Source organism: Lytechinus variegatus, chromosome 7 (assembly GCF_018143015.1).
Source record: "Lytechinus variegatus isolate NC3 chromosome 7, Lvar_3.0, whole genome shotgun sequence".
NCBI classification, from domain to species: Eukaryota; Metazoa; Echinodermata; class Echinoidea; order Temnopleuroida; family Toxopneustidae; genus Lytechinus; species Lytechinus variegatus.
In genome coordinates, this window is record NC_054746.1 from 19,929,601 (window position 1) to 19,953,212 (window position 23,612).

The window sequence follows — 23,612 nt, forward strand, 5'->3', positions numbered from 1 at the left end:
TTCTATTTTTTTGTTATCTTAATTATTTTAAAAATTTCTTTATTTTTAGATATATTTCTGCATTTTAGTTTATTTTCAACGGTACATATATATTTCTCAAATCGGTAATTTTGGCACTTATGGCCGCCCATATTATGTGTACCCTCCGGATCCCGAAATTCAGGAATGATAAATAAATCGCTCTCTGTCATAACGGGTCAAACACATTGTCATTGCACTCCGATAGGATGGGTGTAACTTCCGATCTTCAACACATATTTCACACAATATACAATCACAGTCTGTGTTTTTCGGTGATATAAATTCTATTCACGAATACGGTAGTGCTATTCGAGAAAAAAAAGAAGTGTTCTTTTCGATCAAAATAATGGACACACGGTGATTAAAAACTGTATTTATTATTTTATTTTAGTGCGTATAAAGTAAACAAAATTAATGTTCAACTGTCAGCAAACAATCGCATTGTTTTCTGAAAAAAAATATCCAAGCTTTTGTGCATGGGCAACGTTGATGGGAATTTCGATCCGAGTTTATTCGAGACAACATAAAAGCCTGCAGAAGTGAAAATATTGACATAAAGCTCAGTTCCATATCGATCAATTGTAAATTTGCGATTAATTTCAGTTAAGTATTTTCCAATAATTCGGTTTACGGACCTATTGACCATTTATTATACACTCAGGTAAACTTAAACATCTTGCTATCTGGGGCCCGTTTCATAAAGGAGTTGCAACTGTTGTAACTTTGTCATTATCATAATGGCAACTACCATGGTAACAGGGCTCAGCAGCCAATCAAAATCAAGGATTCCATGGTAGTTGCCATAATGGCAAAGTTACAACAGTTAAATGTCCTTTATTACGTCCTTTATGAAACGGGCCCCAGGGCTATAAGTCGCTACGCTCCTTGGAATCATGGAATTTACAGTTCGAATACACCTCTTTTAGAAGATGAAACACACTGACTTACTATACCCCTCCCAAAATTACCATACAAGTGATACTTGAGGTTGGGTCGTTGTATTGCATTTTCAAATTCATATTATTTTTCAAAGAATTTACCTGGAATAACTCACTGATTTTTACATGGCAAATATATCATAAAATCAACTATCTATTGGATTTTTTACTCTCTCGGTTCGTTTTCTCACAATTTGTTTTCAAAGCGGTGTGTCGTATCCAGCAAACTCTCAGCACCCCCCCCCCCCCGTTTTATTATTATTATTATTATACAACACTGTACCTTGAAATCAACACGAAAACAATAGTTCAGGAAGCGGCAACAAACAAAAAAGAATTGCTGATGTTTATATCTGTCACGTATACTGTTATTGTCAAACGAGCTTTGTTTGTTTTCAATCCAGACGAATTCCCATGGTTGTGATACTATCTTATTTCATCTCAAAATAATGCAGATAAACAAAGTATAGCATGTAATGTATATTTGATTTATCCACTCTCTCAATTCGATTCTCACATGGCTTATCTCCTGTGTTCTTTGTTCATAATTATCTAATCGACCAACAATGCAACAATAGAAAAACGCCATCCAAAGTAAACTAAATCAATGTTGTCATTTCACCATCATAATAGATGGACTTTATTATCAAATGAAATATCAAAGATATAATATATCGTACTTATATGTTTCAAGTAAATTTAAACAATTTTCTGATAGTAAACGCTGTATTCATTATTAAAGCTGTATCATTCAAGATGATGATAAAACTAAGGCATTGAAAACAGCAAGATTATATTCAATATCATAGAATTACATACAGTCTTAACATAAATATATTTCTTATTTTTACTTCTTCTTTATAGTACTGTTAAACAAAATAGGCATGAAAACGAAATTTGAATATGATACTACCGAGTCAATATCATCACAATCGACCCTGAAGCAGTTCCAGCCTGGTATATATTGTATATACATTTTTTTTCTAAATAGGCCTATTATACAGTGAAAGAAAAAAAAATCATCGGAAATTGAGGGATTTCAAAAAGGAAAAGATGAATTGATATCCAATATCACACCGATTTTTCATGCCGTACGTGCATGAGCGGGGGAATTGTCCCTCTAAAATTTTGAATTTGAACAGCTGCCTATATGAAAGATTGTTGTCTCCCAACCGCCAGAGATTTTGTTCCCCTTTCACCATGTTCACTATGACAAAACCTCTCCCAAAAAAAATCGCTGCACATGCGTAGCCTAACATTCTGTACACTCAATATTCATATTGATATTTTATCATGGAGCATTTCATGAAATTAATGATAAAAAAGGGAAATTTCTTGTCAAAACGACAAATGTCTTGTCATTTGAACGATTAAAACCTACTGTTTTGACAAGAATCTTGTATATTTCTTAAAGGGATACTCCGGGCTGAAGATATTTATATCGAAATAAATAGAGTCATATTCACAAAGCAAAATACTGAAAATTTCATCAAAATCGGATAATAAATAATGGAGTTATTTAATTTCAAAGATTTGCATTATTCCGGTGAAACAGTTCCAGGCATGTCTTTATGAATATTCATTAAGTGGGCTGATTATGTCACATCCCCACTTTCCCTTTTCTTATGATATTACATGAAATCGTAATTGTTTCATTTTGTCAAAATGTGTAAATGTTTCTCCATTATGGTGAAATAAGTCAGTCGGCAAGCCCTGAAAAAGTAGCTTCTTTTATCCAAGTGATATTCATGACTATAGGGTTTTTGCATTATTAATGAGCTTGGTGCGAACCAAAACACCTCTTTTTATTCTGCCATTGCTGCTCTAAATATTAACCAAATTTCATGTTTTTGGTATCTTTGTAAAGAAGAAGAATCATTCTTTCAGATCATGTGTTTGGAATTTAAAAAAAATGTTGTAATATAGGGAAAACTTTTGATATAAAACATGAAACAAAATGATTTTTTTTTCATGCAACAAATGTTGTTGTTTTCACACTTGATTTCTGTTTGAGCACAAATGATTTTTAGATCATAATAAAGCTGAAGATCTACGCTTTAATATGATATAATTTGTATAAGAAGATGTATCTTAGATGGGTCAGCAGCCAGCTTTTCATAGGCCAAGTACATTTAGCAGCTCAAAAACAAGAATACTGCACTCTGATTGGTCACAGAGACCACACACCCACGCAAATTCCAATGTTCCCCACACTGGGCCTCTGCAAGGTCACACTCACCATGTGGTAATCTCTTCAAATAACCCGCGCCTGTTGTTGTGAAAACATTATTCAGCCAATCAGAACTCTGGATTTTATGTTTTTGATGATATAAATAATGTTGGTGCCTAAAACACAAAATGTTGCACAATTTGCAAGTGAAAACAGAGGAAGAAATTTCTGTTTGATGCATCTTTTCTGGTAAAAAATCACTTATTTATCAAAATATTTTATTCAAAAGAAATAACCAATATGAAAGAGTAACATTTACTCTTCCCAATGGTACAAAAATAATTAATTTTACTCCAGGAGAAAGTGGTTAAATTCTTTGAGAAAGAAAGTCTCACAATTCACGAGATTTTGCAGGGACATGAATTCAGCCACGAGAGGACTTGATAAATCTTGCCCATTTGCTCATTAACACAGGGGCTTGCCGACTGACTGCAGCAATAAATAACAGTGCATTTCATCAGTTGTCAATCCAGTTGTTTTAGTTCTTGGTAAAACAATTGTGAATAAACCTAATTTCATACAATAAAATATAAAAGAACATATTTCTTTGTGAATTTTACTCTATTTATTGAGATATAAATATTGTCAGCTTGGACCATCCCATTAAAATTTTGTTTTCGCGAGTACCCCTTCGAAAAGATAATGCTTAAACAATTTTTTTTTGCGGTGTGTATATTAGGGCCTCTAATGATAAGCCCAGTAATTAAGAATATTTACACCACTTTGTATCAACTTTTCATAAACATCATCAAACTCTTCTGAATGTGTTTGTTCTTTTATTGCTAAAAATAATTAGTAGTTGGCCCCTATTTTTTCAGCTAAGCGTCGTGTACCGTCGAGGCTCGGTCAGCCTGGGACATCGCCCCTACTGAGTTATAGATGACCTCACTCGCCGCCACGGTCGAACCACCGTTAGAACGTACACTCGGTGACGTCTTCAAATGGCTTCGCTGGTCGCCCTCGGGTTCGAAACCCTCGTTGATGACGCTGCTCGCACGGCTGACAGGACGGGAGTTCCTCACCACCGAACGTTCGCTGCCAACAGAGGAGCGACGAGGAGGTTGAGAGTGGGCGCCCTCTTGTGTTTTAAGCCAAGAAGTGACTGATGATGGTCGAGAAGAACGTTTACTGTAGCCGCGTGAACTCAAGTCACTTCCTGTTATGAAAATCAATTAAAAAGATTTGTTGCAACGCATTGATTCAAGTACATTTTGTGGGCTATCAAACCACTGACCAGTCTGAGAGACTCATACAGAAACATTAAAAACGCCGAATTATAATGGGATAAGGTTTTTTTTCTATAGACCAATTTCACGGCCGGTTTATGTATTTGGCCCTCTATCGGCGACGCCATTGCTGCGGTGGGCAAGTGCGCTGACCGCGATTGGCTCTGTGTACAAATTCAATGAAAGATTACAGATAAGCTCTGATATTGTGTCATTAACTTCATCATAAATCAATAAAATAAAGCATGGACACCTGGGTAGACGATGTAAGACAATGGCCATATCTGACCGATGAAGGTATGATGAATTTTTGCACTTTGGCTACTTTTTCCCCTTAGTTTTGTCAGTAAAAGTGAGTTGATGATGACCAAGAATCGCTGTTGGTTTTCATCAGGAAGCTCACTTCTTGTTGCTAGTAAATTGTGTTAGAGTAGCGGGAGAGTGAACGAGACATAGAGTGTGTGAGAGAGAGAGAGAGGATGAGAGAGGGGAGAGGGGGGGGGGGAGAAAGTATGTGTGAGAGGAGGGGGATAGTGAGAGGGGAGAGGGGAATAGTGAGAAAGGAGGGGGGGGGTGTAGTGAGAGAGAGAGGGGGGGGGGGGGCTAGCGAGAGAGTGTGTGAGAAAGGGGGGAGAGGGGGATGTTGTTATACAGAGAAGGGGATAGTGAGAGGGAGAGAGAGAGAGGGATAGTGTGAGATAGAGAGGGAGAGAGGGACTGATATTTCCATCTAAGCATGATCAAATAACCCCCCCCCCTCCCTCCCCCCCACAAAAAAAACCACCACCACCACATTTTATGCAGGCCTATAAGTATCCAAAAGGAGGGGGCAAGGCAAGAGAATAAAACAGAGAGGAAGGAGAAAGGAGGAAGAGGAAGAGAGGGCCACTGGCGACGCATTCCTTCATCATGGCCTGGAAACCTATGCAGGGAGTACGGCTTCACACACAAACAGGCTTCATGAGTCCAAGGCGAGTGAATTTCACATTCACTTTGCTTCCAATCCTGAAGCTTTCTCCAATTGTTGTGGCAATTGAACACAGCACAGCTGCGACCTGAACTTCTCCGATTAATGCTCATTGTGAATCTTACAAGAAATCTGCTCAATTGGTCCAAAATAAAAAAAAATAGAACGAATGTACCAAATATTCTATTGACTTGTGTACTATAAAAGTTGATTCGCCCACCGCAGCATGGCGACCAGTCTGCTGCCCTCTCACGTTGTGAAATTGGTCTATACCTGTTCTCTCTCATGACTCGACCAATAACATGTTATAATCATTATTGTTTGTGTTGTTTTTTTGTTTTGTTTCTCTAGTCTATTTTCCCTTTTATTTCCTTTTATATGTTTTGTTGTATTTATTCATTTTTATTTTTGCATTTCATTATTATTTATGTATTTTATTTATCTTATTTTTTTTTTGGGGGGGGTGAGAGCTTTAATATACAGTTACAGCTGAGAATGCCACCTTTCCTTTAGGGCAAGTACTTATGTAGGGGTACAAAGGACTACTAATTAATGAAAGTATTTTGGTCTAAGACTTGTTACAACTTTCTCGGATTCGTATACTTTTGTAGACTTTTTGATTTAATTTTGCTTTCAGAATTGACATAAAAAGGCGATGTTCGTAGAGCCGTAAATTGAAACAGATTAAACGGCACTTTATAAAGGGGAAATAAATCAAAAGGTCTACCTTTCACCCGTCTAGCTTTCAATTTATTCTAATTTTTAGCACATTATATACGAGGAAATAAGCATTTTTCTAAGCGTCAGCTCTGTATTTGACAAGTTCGCCCAGACGCCCGTTTGGCGTCGCCCACCAACTTTTAAAATACTATTGTGGAAGCTGCAGCAGCATAGCTCAACAGAAAAAGAAAACAAAAACGATCTTATCTGATTTTCAAAAATTATTTGAAGGGGAGGATAGGGGATTAATGTTGGCCTACCCACCTCGTCCAGGTTTGTAGAGTACCACTGGCCCGGCCGGACCGGGCCCGACAGCAAACGAATGCTCGCTGTAAGCTGGTGGAGGGAGATTGCCCGATATGGATAGCGGCGCCACTTTCCCTACATCGAAACCGTCCAGACTTTCACCATCCATGGCCCCCGGAGCGTAGCCGTACCTCGTCGACGGCGGCCCGTACTTCTCCGACGGGTCTCCGTAATAAGAGGAAGGAGAGGAGCCATATTTAGATGTGTAGTTCTGTATACTACTTGTGTCTGAAAATGGAGGTTTGCTGGTCGATCGACGGTCAGCGTTGCCAGGAGGAGGATGGAGAGGAGGAGGAACTTTGAAAAAATTAAACAGAATATTAACATTCAGATAATTCAGATAATTAACGTTAAGATAATTCTATCTTCAATATTTGTTATGAAATGTTATAGAACTGTATGTATTATTTTGAACATGTATTTAAACTGTACTTGGATTATATCTTTTGTTTGAACTGAAATAAATAAATCAATCAAATCAAACATATCAAACTTCTGCTTGTAGGCTTACCTACTTCTTTATTTGAATTCTAATCTAATTGTGATTGTGCCAATATTAATTTGTTCACATTTTAATGATAACTCATACATAATTAGGGCCTATAGTCTGTTATACTGATCATCTATGCCTTGTTTCATTTTTTTCAAAATATCACGGCATTCTTTTTATTTAGATAAAATTACAATGATGATCCACAAAGAATAAGTTTTTTTCGCCGTAAAAATTAAAAGGACATCGTAATTATTCCCATATCTTTATGGTTTGTTGGAATATTTTCGATACCTTAATTTCATTATGGACTAATGTGTTAATTTTTTTCTTGCTTCTCTTCAGTTTATAAAGATCACCAGCACAGAAACACATCAAAATACGTTATTACGATATAAAAACAGTAGGACAAACAAAAACAAATATTAGGGCCTATATATCTTAATGAAAACTTGGCCATGTTTTAGTGTCTTAGTCTCAGACTATCACGACAATTGACTTCAATATTTTTAACCAATCAATTTAAATTTTATATACATCCAGGTGATTATGTTTGTTTATGTTATGGAAAAGAGAGGGTGTCGCACTTCCAGAACATAAGGTACACTCTTAAAAGTGTTGGGCAACATATGTCTACACAACAATTGGTTAAAACTTTGTCCAATTTTGGCTAGTTTAAACCAATAATGTGTGCTTTGGGTGAGAACTACACAGTATTGGTTGAAAACTACCTAGAGATATGCAAATTTTAACCAATTGTTTTGTGGACAGTATGTTGCGGCATGTGCAGGGTTAAAAGGCTACATACCTGCAAACGTCTCCACACCCTTTTCCCCAATATGTTTTCTTCTTTCTTTTTTTTTCGAATTTCTCCATTATTTTTTCGTTTGTTCCTTTTTTATTATACTTTAATCACTTACAGATCTAAAGTGACACATCGCCTATGCTTTCCTCATCCATTGCACCACTTCTGCTACTGAAGTTGGAGCAGTCAAATGAAATTGGTAATCTGTCATGTTTGCCGCAGATGGCGCTCTTTCAATGAGCACTTCGTGGACAAGTTTTTCGCTCAAAACATGCAGAATACTATAACTGACAATTCCCGTTCAATTTTGGAGGGATGAATCCCAGAGAGAACGTGAATGATGCAAACGTATCAGTTTACTTACCACTCATCATTGGTCTTCTCATACACACATAGCAAGCGAGGAAGATGATAAGAGAGAGAAAAACCCCACCAACTCCTAGACCAATTGCTAACGCCTTGGAACTATTTAAAGAAAAATAAATTGTCATTCATGATGGGATTAAACTAAATGACAATAAACGTGTTTAGACTAAGAAAACAATAGAAAAAAGAAAATCTGTTTTGATACTCTTTTGTTGTTTGTGTGCTATTTACCTATCAAAAATTGACAGTAACAATGGAATGAAAATGGGGGCGACCCCGAATGCTAAATCGGGGCCTGCTTTACAGCTCATAAGAGCTGAAGTGGCTACCCAATGTGTAAATAAGAATAATCATTGTTATTGTTATAATGATAATAATAATAGTAATTTTTATTATCATTATTATCATCATCATCATTATTATCATCATCATAATCAAGGGGCAAAACATTTTTTCAAAATATCTTTACAATTATGCTTCGACTGTCGATGCTTCCCATCGCTCACGTGATCATCACATCCAGTGTCGGCCGTAAAAATATCTTCATTAAATGATGGACTTCTAATACACTTTGTGCTTTGAGTTTTACATTTTGGGAATACAACTTTTTTCAAAAGCCCTCTTAAAAAAAAACATAATACAGTTACACTTTATTTTGAACCTGATAAACTTATCTTGCAACATTTTTATTAGGAATATTATGTATTCATATCGCGATTATAACGGTGGACCGTCGCGACTTATTGTTGTGGAAAACTTACTTCATTTTCTCTGGAATTTGCTCACAGCAACAAGTGGTAGACGTAAAGCAGAACTCGAAGCCTGATGGGCAATGAACTGGGCGTAGTTCAAGGGTATCTCTCTTACTAACACGTGAGATACGGATACAGTAGGTCCTTCTTCGCTCCATCTCATCATCGCTCATACCAGTCTCTTCAATGTGACTCGAATACACTGATCATTAAAAAAAGGTAAGTAAATAAATTGATAAATGAATAAATAAATCAATCAATGAATAAAAAATGAAACGAATGAATAGATAAATAATAAATACATAAATGAATGAATAAATAAATAAGTAAATACATAAACAAATAAATGAATAAATAAATGAATAAATAAATAAATAAATAAATAGATAAATAAATAAATAAACAAAATAAATAGTCTTAGATGGACAGGAGGAAGCAGGCGCGCACTGGAAGCAATTGGAGGGGGAGGGGAAAATAGCTCAGGTGGACTCATCTTCTTGGCTTATTAATTAGGGTGACTTCCCCTGCCCCTATCCGCTTCAGGTGCCAATGGGGTAGAATAAGGAGAAGGGGAAGGAGATCTAGAGAAGAAGAAGATGAGAAGAAGGAGAAGAAGTGGAAGAAGAAGAAGGAGCAGGAATATACAACCTCCCCCCCCAAAAAAAAGTCAAAATACCTGACATTTAGATGCTCAAAGAAATTTAGTTTCACATTATTTTTTTCCGTGGGGGGGGGGGGTATGTAATACATTACTGCACCAACTTTTAGTCTGCATTACGCACATTTTGATGTGAAATAAATACTGGAACCTGAAAGAAATGTCGGCTTTAATGAATTCTTATGTCTTAAATCAAGAAGTTAGAACTCTCATAATTATAGTCATTTCAATATCATTCCAGATCAACCACAGACACGTTTTATTTACACAATGCACATTATATAAGATTGAGGGCAAATAACGGACATTTAACAACAAAACCAGTGTCTATTACTTGTAATCTCAATATTATCCTTAACATGCTTGATGTATATAAGCAGTATTACTAACAAGCCTCGGTAGACAACTAATCACTGTGTTTTGAGAATTATGAACGCCAAAGCGGTGAAAATGATGTATTTTATAATCATCATCATGTTGTGGGCGTACTTTCCTTCTAACCACTCCTGACGTATAGAAGCAAACAGGAGCAAAAAGAAATCTTAGGCACTATCAAGAGGCGTTTTGTAAACTCCTTCAAACCACACTAAAAATCCTCAAAATCCCCTCACTAAGAAAAGCATTTTGTCTTCCGTCATGGAATAAATCAGTAGTCAAAATAATAAAAAATAGATTTTCTGGATAAAATTTTTTCTTGGGATGACAGTCATCTACGGCCGATCTATTTATATCTCTCCTTTTCATCTGAAAATACTGCAGTTATTAGGAGATTGTGGCAAAATGAACGTCAACAGACGCAGTTGATGTAATAAAAATATAGATTTTTGCGGCGAATTATGACTTACCTTTTCGAGTGAAACACATCAGCAAGAGAAGCAAGGGAAAACAGAGGATCGACTTCATCTTTTAAAGATTTTCAACCAATCAATCTGTGAATAAAATGTCAAAATGACAATTCCGCAGAGCAGTTATGAATTATGAACAATTAAAACCTAGCCAGAAAATCCAGTCATTAAAAGTTTTCCAGTGAAACAGTCCCACCAAAGGAGTGTTGTGTTTCTAATAGAAAAGAACGATGATTCTACGTACATCGAATACGTACCACCCAGCCACCGGCACGGGCTACATCGTCACAATATCAGAATAATGAAATTGTGTTTTCATGGATTTTGCAAAATTATTTGTATTTTGGATGACCGTTCATCCATAGCGTCGCCTTTGATGCTGGAAAAAGGGAAAGAAAGACAACTTTATTGACGTTGAACTATTTGACATTTCGGATGGGGTGTGTCGTGTGTGTAGGGTACAAAGTGCACATTAGAAGCAAGTACACTCTTCTTGTTTTGAATAAATAATTATTGCAAATAACTCAATTGCATTAGTTGCGAGTTAGTTCTCGAGTTGATTTTATGAAGAATAACAAATGATTCATTTACAAGAAAAAAATCATATAGTTGATTCACGAAGAGGATAGTTCAAACCCTCCGATATTAATATCTGAATATTCTAATTTAAAATAATGCTGGTAATATTTATAGAAATAATAATATATTTATATAAGTACAGCTATTATGCTAAAATTCTACGTTTACATGGTTTAAATACATGTTATCATGATCTCCCCATCTAAGGCCGAGACGCAACAGGTGCTAAAGCATTCAAGGAATAAGTCATACCAGTCCCGTTACCAAATATTTACCTCACCTGGGTTGAGTGCATGTAGCATGTGGAGGAAATAATGCATTGGACTAGATTTGAAGGGCGAGAAAACAACAGACCATGTATATAATATAGTTGGCTTTCAACACCGGGTGAATTGAGCAAGAATACATCTTGTTCATCCAAGATTAGGAGGGGGAGGGAAGTTGAAAAACACATTTTGTGATAAAAACTATTACCACCATTCTCACTACCACCATCACCATACTCATCCTCATGATCACAAACATCTTTGAATATCACCACTCCCATCAAAGCCATTATCGTCACCATCTCCAACCACTACTGTTACAATCACCAATTCCATTACTGCCATCGCCACCACCACCAGTGCAACATCATCATCATCATTATCATAGTCATCATCATCATCATCACCAAAACATCACCATTGTTGCCAACATCACCATCACCACTGCCATCATCGGCATCATCATCATCACATATCATTCTAAATAATAATCACTCTGAATATTATTTTTTTATCAAGGGTTTACACAATTTGCTCATGTTTTGCATTCATCATCACTCCCCCCCAAGAAGTGTTAGGAAAACTGAATATGCTGTTTCTCATTTTTTTTTTTTTGGGGGGGGGTACAGTCGAGCAAATTATGTTGCAATCATTTCATGTTCACTTCAACAATCATATACATATATATATATATATATATATATATATTAAACTAGTGTTACAATTAAAAAAAAGCATTTGATTCTCTCAAGAAGTCTTAAGTACAAGCTTATAAGCTTAATCAGATTTATTTTCAAGAAATAAATTCCATAACACATTTTAAGGGAATGCAAAATTATTGATCGCATATTCATAGTATAATATATATTCACAATATGCACAATTCAAATGAAATATATATATATAGATATCTTATGTATAACCTTCTATACAAATGTTATCACCAATGCACATTTTCACATGTAGAACAACACTGTTTATTTAATCTCTCTACATGCAACATTTTGAAATAAATCAAGAGTCAAGAACCAAAGTTGACATCTTATTCAATTAGAAAGTCAAAACAAATAATCAAATCTATTAATTCATTTTTTCTGGTTACTTAAAACATGTGTTTTTTGCAAAAGCTAATAAATGAAAAGGGAAAATACTTGTAATAACAAAAGGTATGGGTGTTTCTTTCTAAATGATAACATGAGTAGAGAATATATATACTGGAAAGGAAATGAGATGAAAGTTAGGTTACAAATAAATATGAATAATTATTAACAAGCTACAATGTAAAAAATACAAATGTTTTATAAAAACAAGCAGATTCTTTTGGAAAATTTATCTAAAAATCATCAATTCATTTTTATAAACAATCTATTAATCTAATATGACAGTCACATATCCCCTGCGGTGTCTGCAAGGTGAGTCGAAAACAGCCATTTTACAGATTTCTATACGAACCACACGTAGGAAGCTGGTACAAAGATGATAAAAATGGCCACTTTTGACTTGGCGTATGGCCATCCTAGGCGAAATGTGACTGCGCTATATAAGGCTTGAATTATCTTGCTCTTGAATTAAATTAAAATACAAAATTATGCAGAGGAAAAATGGCACTGATTTTTTTAAGCAATACATTACAAGAAGAAAGATGTTTAAGATGGCCATTTAAAAAAAGTGGAATGATTTGCATATTCAACCAATAATGTTAATGTACAGTTTACAAGAGAGTCTTTAGATCATATAATTACTAGTATACTCCACATTCATTGAATACTGTATATTTATGACAGTCATGCAAATGTAGATGCTAAATCTTAACTTTAATTTTTTTCAATAATATATCAAGGAATTGCAGTCAATATTGCCCTATAAGTCCAGAGCTTAAAAACATGTTTGCAATTTGGCAAATCATCGTATCTTACATAGATATCATGTTGTGCGAATATTGAAATTAGTTTTCTTTCATCGGTAATGCCCTACTACCCTACAAACCACAAGGATTTAAATCAAATCCGGAGCAGTTGTGAATAGCAAACAGTCAAACAATTTAATTTGCATTTTAAATATTAATTCTTAAATCTCAAAGGATGTGAATTCAACTCTTGATGCTTTAAATTCAAATCTGTATGGACTTAATCTAAATCCTTGTGAATTAAGAGTTTTTGAGATATTACTTGGTTGAGAGACCAGGAATAGCACACAGGCATGCATGATGTGAAGTAAACACTTTCATATATGCTTTAAATAATTTCTTTTGAACAGTTATTTATTTGTACATGTATTTCAACTTATAATACACAAAAGTGGAAACTACTGCTTCAGTACTAGACTTGCATCAAATTAATATATTATATGAAATGCTATATAAACCAGTCTTCCTAATCATATAACAGCTGACCAGAGACATTTTCAAAAAGATACGTAAACTGACTCCTAACATGACTCACCAAATTTACTTAAACAAGGTCCAAGTGGAAGACCTTGTCTAAATAAATATGAAAGAGCATATGTACCATAACAGTCCTTTTCATATAAATATTATACTACCAGGTCACTCATTCTATTGTGCAAAAATCTGAGCAGGTAGTCCTTCTCCATGTTGTGACAAAGGGAGAGGTTCATGCAAGAATATCAATGGGTAATTTCTCTTCTCCATCCAAGCTTGTCTTAGTTATAATATATACTACAAATCTATTTATTGTTGTTATTTTGTCAAATGCACTTGTTGGCCAACCAAATTGAGAATGTTATTATAAATAAAAACCAAAACAGTGATTTTGAGATATAAAATCGTTCTGGTTTGCGTTCTTCAAATAATGTAAGGCTCAAAGAAATACGTACTAAACGAAGTTGGGGGGATAGAGCATTTTCATCTGCTGCACCTTTTTTGTGGAACAGGTTACCGCTGTCTATTCAGACAGCTAATACTCTTTCTACATTTAAGGCAGCACTTAAAACTCACCTGATGCTTAATGCATACTGCTAAATCATACCAGCAGTTTACAGTCTAGTTCTTTATTCTTATGTTTAGTTTGTTAATTTTTCTTTTGTTATTTGTTATTTGTATGCGCCTTGAGCATCTCTTAGAGATGGATATGTTGCGCTTTATAAATATTGTTATAATATTATTTAAAATCGATTGAGGTTCAATGAAATGTTATCTTCTTTATCAGCCAATGGGATGTTGATTTGAGTTCATTTTTTTATGAATTGAGAATCTTCTGATTGCAGTACAAATTATCAAAATGGTTCAAAAGTGAGTAATATACCCCCCTTTTTTTTTTTTCTTCTACTTGTTGATACTGCCTACAAAATCAACAGAAGATATTACCATGATGTGAACAACCATACCCATTCTATTCCCAAACATTGGACCTCATTGCATCAAAGTTACAATTAACCTGTTGAATACTGAATTCTGTCATTCCCATAGACTTTGTACAGGTATAACCCGGTTCCAGTTGGCAACGGGTTAATCGTAACTTTTCAAGTAATACAACACATGGTGGTTGGGTGGAGAAATGAAACCTAGGTTGTGCCGAGGCTCTGTTGAGCTAGTGATTACCACCATGTCCTTCAGATAGGAAGCTGAATGAGGGCTCTGTATAGAACAGATTCATTGGTAAGCTCCTCTCCTCAAACTTTGACTACTGAATACTGTATTATAAACAGGATCATCATTTTGAACCTATGGATGAGTAACGTGGGCTTCGGTCTATTGGAAATGTGTCTCATACTAAAATCAAATTGTGTTTAATAAGTCAAGACTATACAAGGACTCTTGGGTTCAATAGCAATTTAGTATGGAAACCTATCCTAAGAAGACGACCTAAAACAACTCATCATATATATTTAATTAATAATTAAGTATACATTGTGACTGAGTTCTTTCATAATTATTATGCTGGTCCTTAATATGATTAAAATTATATCCATTCTTACATTTAACAAAAAGAAGAGTACAAAAGGGCTTGTAATGTTACTACCGGTAGTCAACTGAGAGTTTGAAATAAGAGTTTCCCTGAAATCTAGCTGCAATTATTTCCATATGCATTCATGTAAATTGTACAGACAAAAAGGGTAAAATTATATAATTTTGTTTTATACATAAACAAAATGGAAAAAAAAAACTGTACAAGCACCAAATGGCAGTTGATATTTCTCTGCAAATCTTTGATCTCACCAAGTAAATTTTAAAAGAAACAAACTGATTCGAACTCATTTTTTTTTTCAAATCAGGAATAATTGGAGTGGTTCTTTGTTAAAACCACCTTAAAAAGATTTCAACTAAACCAATGTCACACACTTTTTATTTTTTGTGGGCTCTCTTGTTCATTAAGTTTAGATTTTATAAAACAAAACATAACACTTATAGAACATGGAAATATCTAATTCAAAATTGAAAAATAATATATATCACTGAAATTATGCCATTTGAATGGATAAGTTTGCAAAAATTCTTGCCTTTGTTATTCATAAATTTATTTATGAAACAAAGAATACGATACCCTACTTGTTGTGTTAGCTATATATGTTACCTAATATTAAAATTACAAATAGAACAAACTGGGATAAAATGAAAGATCGAATCTGTGATATGACTCATATACTATCCCACCTCAATTTTCAGTAAAGAATGTTAGGTTTCTATAGTTTTTGAGGGCAATTAATCTACAGTACAGCTCATCTCATAGCAGATTGAATGATTCTAACCGACAAGGACAAAACTACAGGTACAACATTAATAATGTGACATAAATATACAAAGTCGATTATCTAAGCATTATAATTGAAGCTGGTTATTTTTTTAACCTATCTATTCTATTCTGATTCAACAAATCAACTGCATTATACAGCAACAATGCCACATCATAAAACCAGCTAGGTTGACTCGAGGAAAGAGAGCGAGGGCATGGTATCCATATACTTGCCTTGTATATCTATGTATATTGAACAATGGAAGCAAATCTGCTTATTGAACCAAGAATAGATCTCTGTCACACCTTGTTGCTAAATATCATCTGCGTATAATATTGAATACATTTAGACTGACAATCTAAAAGAGCATAGAGACATTAGAAATGAGGGGGGGGGGGGTGGTAGAGACAGAGAGGGAAAGGTAGAAAGACATTCAGAAAAGAAAATCTGAAAGCCACAGATGGAGTAACATAAGATAGAGACATAGAGAGAAGAGTTGGGTATACGGGGAAAGGGACATAGAAAAAGGAAAAAGACAGATGGGAGAGAGAGAAAGAAAGTCTAAGAGAAAGAGAAGAGGGGGTGAAGGAGAGGGAGAAGCAAGGCAGAAGAAAACAAAACAAAAATATACAGAATGACACAGATATAGAGAGAGAAGAGACAGAAAATTAGCGAGATACAGATAAATCCATGGGAGGATTTTATACAGAGAAAGAGGGGGGGGGGGGGGGCAGTAGCTGAAATTTAAGCAACACGTCCCTTGTTACACGCAAACAACAATATTCAATGATATTCAACTAACACAGGCAAGTATCGTGAAAAAATAAATAACTGCCATGCCAGTTGATACACAACCCTTTAAAATCTCAACCTTTTCTTAAAACAATGTTCCCTTTAAAAAAATAGCTATGTTATTGTTTGCATCTATCAAGTTTTATTTATTTATTCATCTATTTTCTTGTTGCAAAAGAGATATTGCTGCTGCTGCGTTCATCCGCTCTCATCGGGCCTTTGTTAAGACGGCTGCAAATCTGGACAGGCCCTGGCAAGTCAGGTGACACATTCACACTTCCAATGTTCAATCATGTGATCAGTCAGGTGACCCCTTACTGCTTTCTAAGGATGTTTTTCGCTCTCTTGTCGGCGCTGGTAATCCTCTGCTCGTTGGATTCCGCCTGGATGAAAAATGAAAGATGACCAAGAAAAAAAAGGGAGACAAGAGTTAATCATGCATTATGACAGCTATTATCAATAATTTAAGTAATCAATTGGAAATGCAATCAGGAATATATTAGGCAAAATTCATCATATGAAGGAGACAATTTCTGGAAGTGGAAATAAGTTTAAATACATTCAGCAAAAGATTGCAATCAAAAGGATTGTTTCAAGGGAGCATTGTTTTTTCATAAAAGGGGCTTGCCAGGTGTGTTATCCTACAATTTTTTTTTTCATTTTTTAAAGACAATTTCCAGAAAAAGTTGAATTGATCAACTTTTCAAATTGGCAACAATATAAAAAATGTTAAATATCATTATCTAATTTTAAATTCCGCTCAAGAACTTTGTACATTAAAAATAAATTATGTAAAGTACAATATCAAACAGTTCGAACAAAAATGAAACATAAAAGATAAGAAAATATAAATTTGAAAGAAAAGAATTTTGACTAATCAAGGTCAAATTTGAAAAAATATGAATAGCAACATGGAGGAATTAGAGAAGTAAAAACTTTTCTAAAAGAAAATATAAACAAAATAAAATATGTTCACACTATGGATACTACTCTATTAACAAGAATAACCATAACATACATGAAACAATCTAGATACAGGTATAGACAAGAGAAAGTTTAAATTCCTGGAAAAAAATATTTAGTCAAGATGTTAATCCTTGTGCATTTTAATATCGAACTGAGGTAACTAATCTCATTTTGCATGACATTTAGTGATTAAGTCATGTAGAAATTGATCAGAATAGTAATTATAAGCCAATAAAAATGTTAATAAAAATGCAATCAAATTAATAAAACTATATAATGACATTTTCAAATCTAAAATGAAAAAACAAACAAACCCTAAAGCAGTTGCCTTATACAGGTATAGAATATCTTTTCAGTAACGAAGAGTGGAAAAGATTTGAAGATAGATTAAAAAAAAACAAGATTCATTTACAAACATACATTCAAAGGAACAAACATAACATGAAAACACATACAGGTTAAGGGAAACATTGTTTTATCAAACTAATCAATTGTCTACTGAAACAGAGTTTTTTACACAAAATCTGGTGAATTGTAGAATTAGATTGTCGACAGGTTAAGAAGGGGATGGATAATATTCAAATGATGATATTAACCCCTTTTTAAAACCATTATTCCATTATTTCATAAAATAAATATTGAATCAAAGATGCCCCCCCCAAAAAAAAAATATTAAAACAATTAATAAATAATGTCTGACGCAAGACGAAATGGGAAACAGCTTCTACTCTAACATAGATTGTTATTGTTCTATGACTATGTTGATTTTTATGATATTGGTACCATAATTCAAAATAAATTTGGAGAATTCAAAGTATTGCCATTTTTGCTATAGACAACTAACTTATTTCAAGAGATATTGCATAGATCTACATAATGCAGCAACAAGACAAAATTTATCATTGCCAATTTGAAGAACAAAGTGTGAAAAAATTAACTCTCAAAAATGGATCTTGTCTTGAAAGGGTTCAATCTTTCTAGGTCTTGAGTAGATCTATCAATCAACGGTTAAATTGTCTTAATGATAATGCTTTGGCAAAACTTCTCAAAGAAGCATGGTGTGGTTTTCATGCCACACTGATCGCTTGAAGTTCGGAAACGCTCTGACATGCTGAGCTATCGTAAGCTCATCAGCGAAAGACATTTGACAAGATAACAGAATATAGACTCATTAGAATGGCAAGCTGCGGTGTAAAAACTTTAAAGTTTGGGTTGATGGCCGTGATCGTGAACATGCACATGATTTCTTCATCTGGCTGATGGCTTTGAATTTTGTCAGCACTTGCAAAGTGCAGTGAAGTACAACAGTTCATGGATACACTTGATAAAAAAAAACTTTGTTTACAGATAACCAAGAACATATTCAAACAATGATCTAAATTATACACAAAATGGTACATCAATACAAGTAACAAGCTCCTGTTTGGACAATAGGCTTACATGTACATTGCTTGCATGCAAATAACTTTTCACAGAAAGAGTAACAAATATTTCATGCTGGGAAATGGATTGAGTATAAGTGAATGTTCACATGGATGAAAGTCAAACTTCAAAACACTTTTGAAAATACCTCAACTTTTTCTTGAACTTGTTTCGATTTTAAGTACATCAAGTTTCATCATGTCAAGTGTTGACACATTAATTTTTGGTGCTATCAAAACTTTATTTAATAATGGAAATGCCTGTGATGAAGTCACTTTTATGAATAAGTGTAAAATGCAACATCCCCAAGCTTCCTGACAGAAATCAAGCATGAATAAATATAACTGATTATACAGCCAAGTGACTGATTTTATGGCATATGTATTGTTATATGATTTTTTTTATATAAGTCATCAGACTAATAACAATACATAATTAAATTACAAACTTTGGCAACATTTTGAATACTATTTAAACAAACTTTCATAGCGTTTTTTACACTCACTCAGTTTCTTAGAAAAATAAATCTACGAGACATAAACTAACAAAAGAAAGCTAAAACTTGAGGAAATCATAGGATATACTTTAAAAGAGCATACTAAAGATAGAAAAGAATAAGATAAACATTACTCAACAAAATAAGTGAGATTAAACTGTAGCAAACTATTTCTACAACATCAAACATTGATAATATTGTAAAGTTGTTCCACTTATCCGTCATTCTCAGGGCTCCAAGAAGATAAAATGCATTTCCTTTTGTCAGCGTTGAAGAGGGCTTAAACATTTCTCCCCAATTAAAGGGATTTGCTTTAATACCACAGGCTACATTCAATCTACTTTTTACCCTTGGAATGTTTGCCTGGATCAAACATTATTGAGCTTTACTTACACATCAGGATTTAAAAATGCAGATTCTAATACTGGTAAGAATTGTCCATTGACATTAGAATGGGCATTTGTTAAATTCTGATAGGTATATTAAGCAAAATAAAATAGGTATGGTTTTAAAAGACATTCCATTCACAACACAGATGTGTTCAAGCTATTCACCATTATTAAAAAGTTGGTTTAAGTTGGGTTATTTTTTTAGTTCTTTTTTTTCTCACTCGGTAGAAAGCATAGAATATGTAAAAGAATCCTCAGTTCAAAAGAAAATCAAATAAGGAAGAAATTATAGATTTATATACTGATTTAATACAGAACATTTTAGATTGAAAAAAAACACTAACAGAGAATCAAAAAGAAAATAGGCAAAGGAAAGTATAGAAACATTTATATCACAGCATCTTCATTGCTATTTTTTTTATCATTGCAGGATATTCTGTGTTTTAGGAAATGAAATATCAATACATGAAACTCTTTGCAATGATCTGATCAGGAAAAAAATAATTAAGAGGGACAATAATGGCTCACTCTTCTAAACCTTTGTCTGGTCAAAATGTTCCACTGCCATCAAATGTGATGATTTTTCATCAAACTAAAATGCTAGCTAAAACTTTTTAGCTTCTGATATAGTTTATGCACTCTGAAAAGTGGACAGTGTTGTATAGATTAATATGGCCACACCTTAAAAAATTGAACAAAATATCAAATACAATAACAAAAGAATATTATAACACTAGTGTGTTGAATGAAACACTGGTGTAATTCTCAAGACACCGATGGTGTAGTTCTGACATATTTTGCTGTGTATAAAGTAAGGATTTATCTTTCTTTAAACCATTAGACTATGACCCAACAAATTCACACAACACCCAATCCTTTATCCTACACTCAACAATTAGCACAGAAGTCAAATTTAAAAACAAAATATTTAGTTTTCATTACTTTTATTTTTGACTTGCTTTTAAGTTCTTTTAAATCTCTGTATTTTATTTTGTGGTATTCAAGATTTAGCACAGTACAAACAAAATGCTAAACAGTATCAATTTAAACAAGGAAGAACACTAAATTATTCACGATTTTAATCGAAATTAACACTACTTAATAATTATCAGTGAACGTACAATAAGACTCAGGATGCTGAAAAATTGCAAATTAAATAAAATAATCATGTCGCAACATCACAATCGAGCTTTCATGAAAGAAAATTCATTCATTGAATCTATGTACAAATTGAAGTTGTTGCACCACTTCCAACAGGGAAAATAAATAGTCTGTCTGAATAGTACTCAGACGTAGCAAATTCACACATGAATTATTTACATTCCTTAATTCTAATTCTAAGTCTACTAATGATTACAGGTCAAGTGCAAGAATTTTGCTATTAACCGAATGTTTAATCTCCAATCTATTCTGACAAGACAAAGTTACAAGAAAATTGGCGATAAACATTTTTTTCTCACAAAAAACTCATTTAAGAGTCCAAACGTTAAAACAACAACAAAAATTCAGAAATAAAGTAGAAATACTCATATCTTTTAAAAGATTTTCAAATAGCTACTTTAAAACCTACACTACAATTTGAAAGCAAAAGTCAAGCCCTTCAGGCACTGTATTTTTATTTGTTGTTTTTTTGGTAAAAGTTGTGGAAATAAATCTAACTTGATTCATATTGTACTAAGAATCAAATCATAAATATGATTTTAAGCTATTCAATATTTAATTATGAAAGGGCCCCAAATCCTAATTAAAACTTCAGAAATAACTTTCTCCTGCAAGAATTCAGTTAAGACACATACTTCAAAATAAAACGTTTTAAAAACATTTTTTCACTTAGTATGTGACACACAAGTCCTAGCACTTTGAATAGACCTCTACCAAATGAAATTGGCACATGACTTCATAATATAGAATATATATCTCTCGATGCTATGAATATAAAGCAAACACACATTGTATATTATATGCATATAATATAGTTATTGATATAGAATACACAATTACATATAACTATTTACAAACAGATAGTTCAGGATTATATCATACATATATACTTCTAGGCAAATTAATCAATAAAATATCTCTATCTTTCCTGAGCTAACTACACAAGGATAATAGCAATTAATACTAAAGCTCAGCCTCAAAATCCTACTCTTCAAATTCATAAATATAATAGCCTATTCTACACTGTTAAACTCTCAGCTGGAATTTTCCATAAATATTGCATTTTTGCTGCACCAATGCAGGAAATTACATTCAGAAGATACACACTGAGCAAACAAAAAGAATGACAGCATTTCTCATTTTCATTTTTTTGCCCCAAATACGGATTCTAAAAAGAATGAAGACAATCAAACCCTAGTTGTACAATACCCTGATTTTTTTTAATCCATATTCCACTTCTCATTTTAAAAAAATCAACAATTTGACAGGAAAACATAATTACAAGCTTAACTGTAAAACTGTTTTAAATTTAAAAAAAAAGTTAACTGTTTTTTTTTTCTACTTTTCTTTAGCTTACAAACATATTTCAGCCTGGGGTTTTCTTAATATCAACGTAATATTATTCACCAGAGGAATGGAAATCAATTGTTGTGTACATACTATATCTTGAATATTGCACATTGCAAAGTGAATGCAGCTGGTAATTCATGCCCATTTTCAGTTGATAAAAAAAGTTTTGTCATTATTCCTTGCCTAACTTTACATTTTATTTTTAATCATAAAACAAATGATCATAGAATATATCTGACCTATCATAGCACTTATCTGAATATGTTCAAAGTATGAGTGACAATGAATGAATGATTATGAATGTTCATGTCATAAAGGGTAACAAACCACTGCACATGTGACTGGTACATACAAGATATACGTGTATGTATGAGAGAACAGGTGACAATGATCGATCAAGTCATGTGACAGTGCATAGTGGTCATGTTTTCAATTCTTCTGCAGAATTGTGGTAGCACGCTTGTTCGCCATATCAATGCGGGTGTCATTTAGGCGTGCCTGCAGACAGGGGAAGTCACATGACAGGTCAAAGGTCAGAAGTCATAGGTCGGGGAGGTGGGGGGGGGGCAAAGTGAGCAGCCATCATGGGAGTGATGGATAAAGAATGAGGGGTAGGGTTATGATGGAAGGGTTAAGTAGGAAGAAGGTGTGGTGTGTTAGGAGGGCAGGGTTATGTGTGACGAAGGCATGGTCATGTTATGAGGGAGGAATGATGTGAAGAAGGCGTGGTTATATGTCAGGAGGGCGGGGTTATAATGTGAAGAAGGTGTGGATTGTAAGTGAGTGGGTGAGATCAGAGGGTAAAAAAGGAGAGAAAGGGGAAAAAAGACAGAACATGACATTATTTGGTGGGACGGCACATCTTGATTGGTAGACAAAGTAGTTAGCAACATGAGGGTCAACATAAGAGTATATATTGCATGTTACACAAGTATCAGTTTGGCAAACAAACATAACCATTCCATAATGAATAGACATAAAGGTAACGATTTTGACATAAACACTGCGCACTGTTCTCTCTTTAAAAGAAGGAAATGGTTAGTTTAAATATTATTACACAGCATTACACTTGCAGCATTGTTTCTGCACTGGAATGAATATACAAGAACATAACATTTTGAGTAATTATCATGGCTGGCATTTCTTGACTTGGTGGTTAGTATTATGATTATTAT

At 33.9% G+C, this 23,612-nt stretch overlaps 2 protein-coding genes across 4 annotated transcripts in view; both read right to left on the minus strand.

The window, feature by feature from the left end:
- Nucleotides 1–3,732: 3,732 nt before the first annotated feature.
- LOC121417979 lies at nucleotides 3,733–10,642 on the minus strand. Its single transcript, XM_041611686.1, has 5 exons — nucleotides 10,325–10,642; nucleotides 8,831–9,023; nucleotides 8,068–8,168; nucleotides 6,367–6,705; nucleotides 3,733–4,345 (listed from the first exon to the last, which is right to left on the minus strand). Exons 1-5 carry the CDS (start codon nucleotides 10,380–10,382, stop codon nucleotides 4,008–4,010), a joined length of 1,029 nt encoding a protein of 342 aa, XP_041467620.1. The 5' UTR covers nucleotides 10,383–10,642; the 3' UTR covers nucleotides 3,733–4,007.
- Nucleotides 10,643–16,293: 5,651 nt separating this feature from the next.
- LOC121418685 (synaptosomal-associated protein 25-like) overlaps nucleotides 16,294–23,612 on the minus strand; it is a 67,142-nt gene continuing 59,823 nt past the window's right edge. The window contains exon 7 of one of the 3 annotated variants that reach the window (XM_041612667.1): nucleotides 16,294–17,036. In XM_041612667.1, the coding sequence (XP_041468601.1) occupies nucleotides 16,968–17,036 (69 nt within the window). In that variant the 3' untranslated portion in view covers nucleotides 16,294–16,967. Of the gene's footprint in view, nucleotides 17,037–19,276; nucleotides 22,936–23,612 lie in introns of those variants that run through there. The other 2 variants (XM_041612666.1, XM_041612668.1) reach the window with 2 other exon arrangements.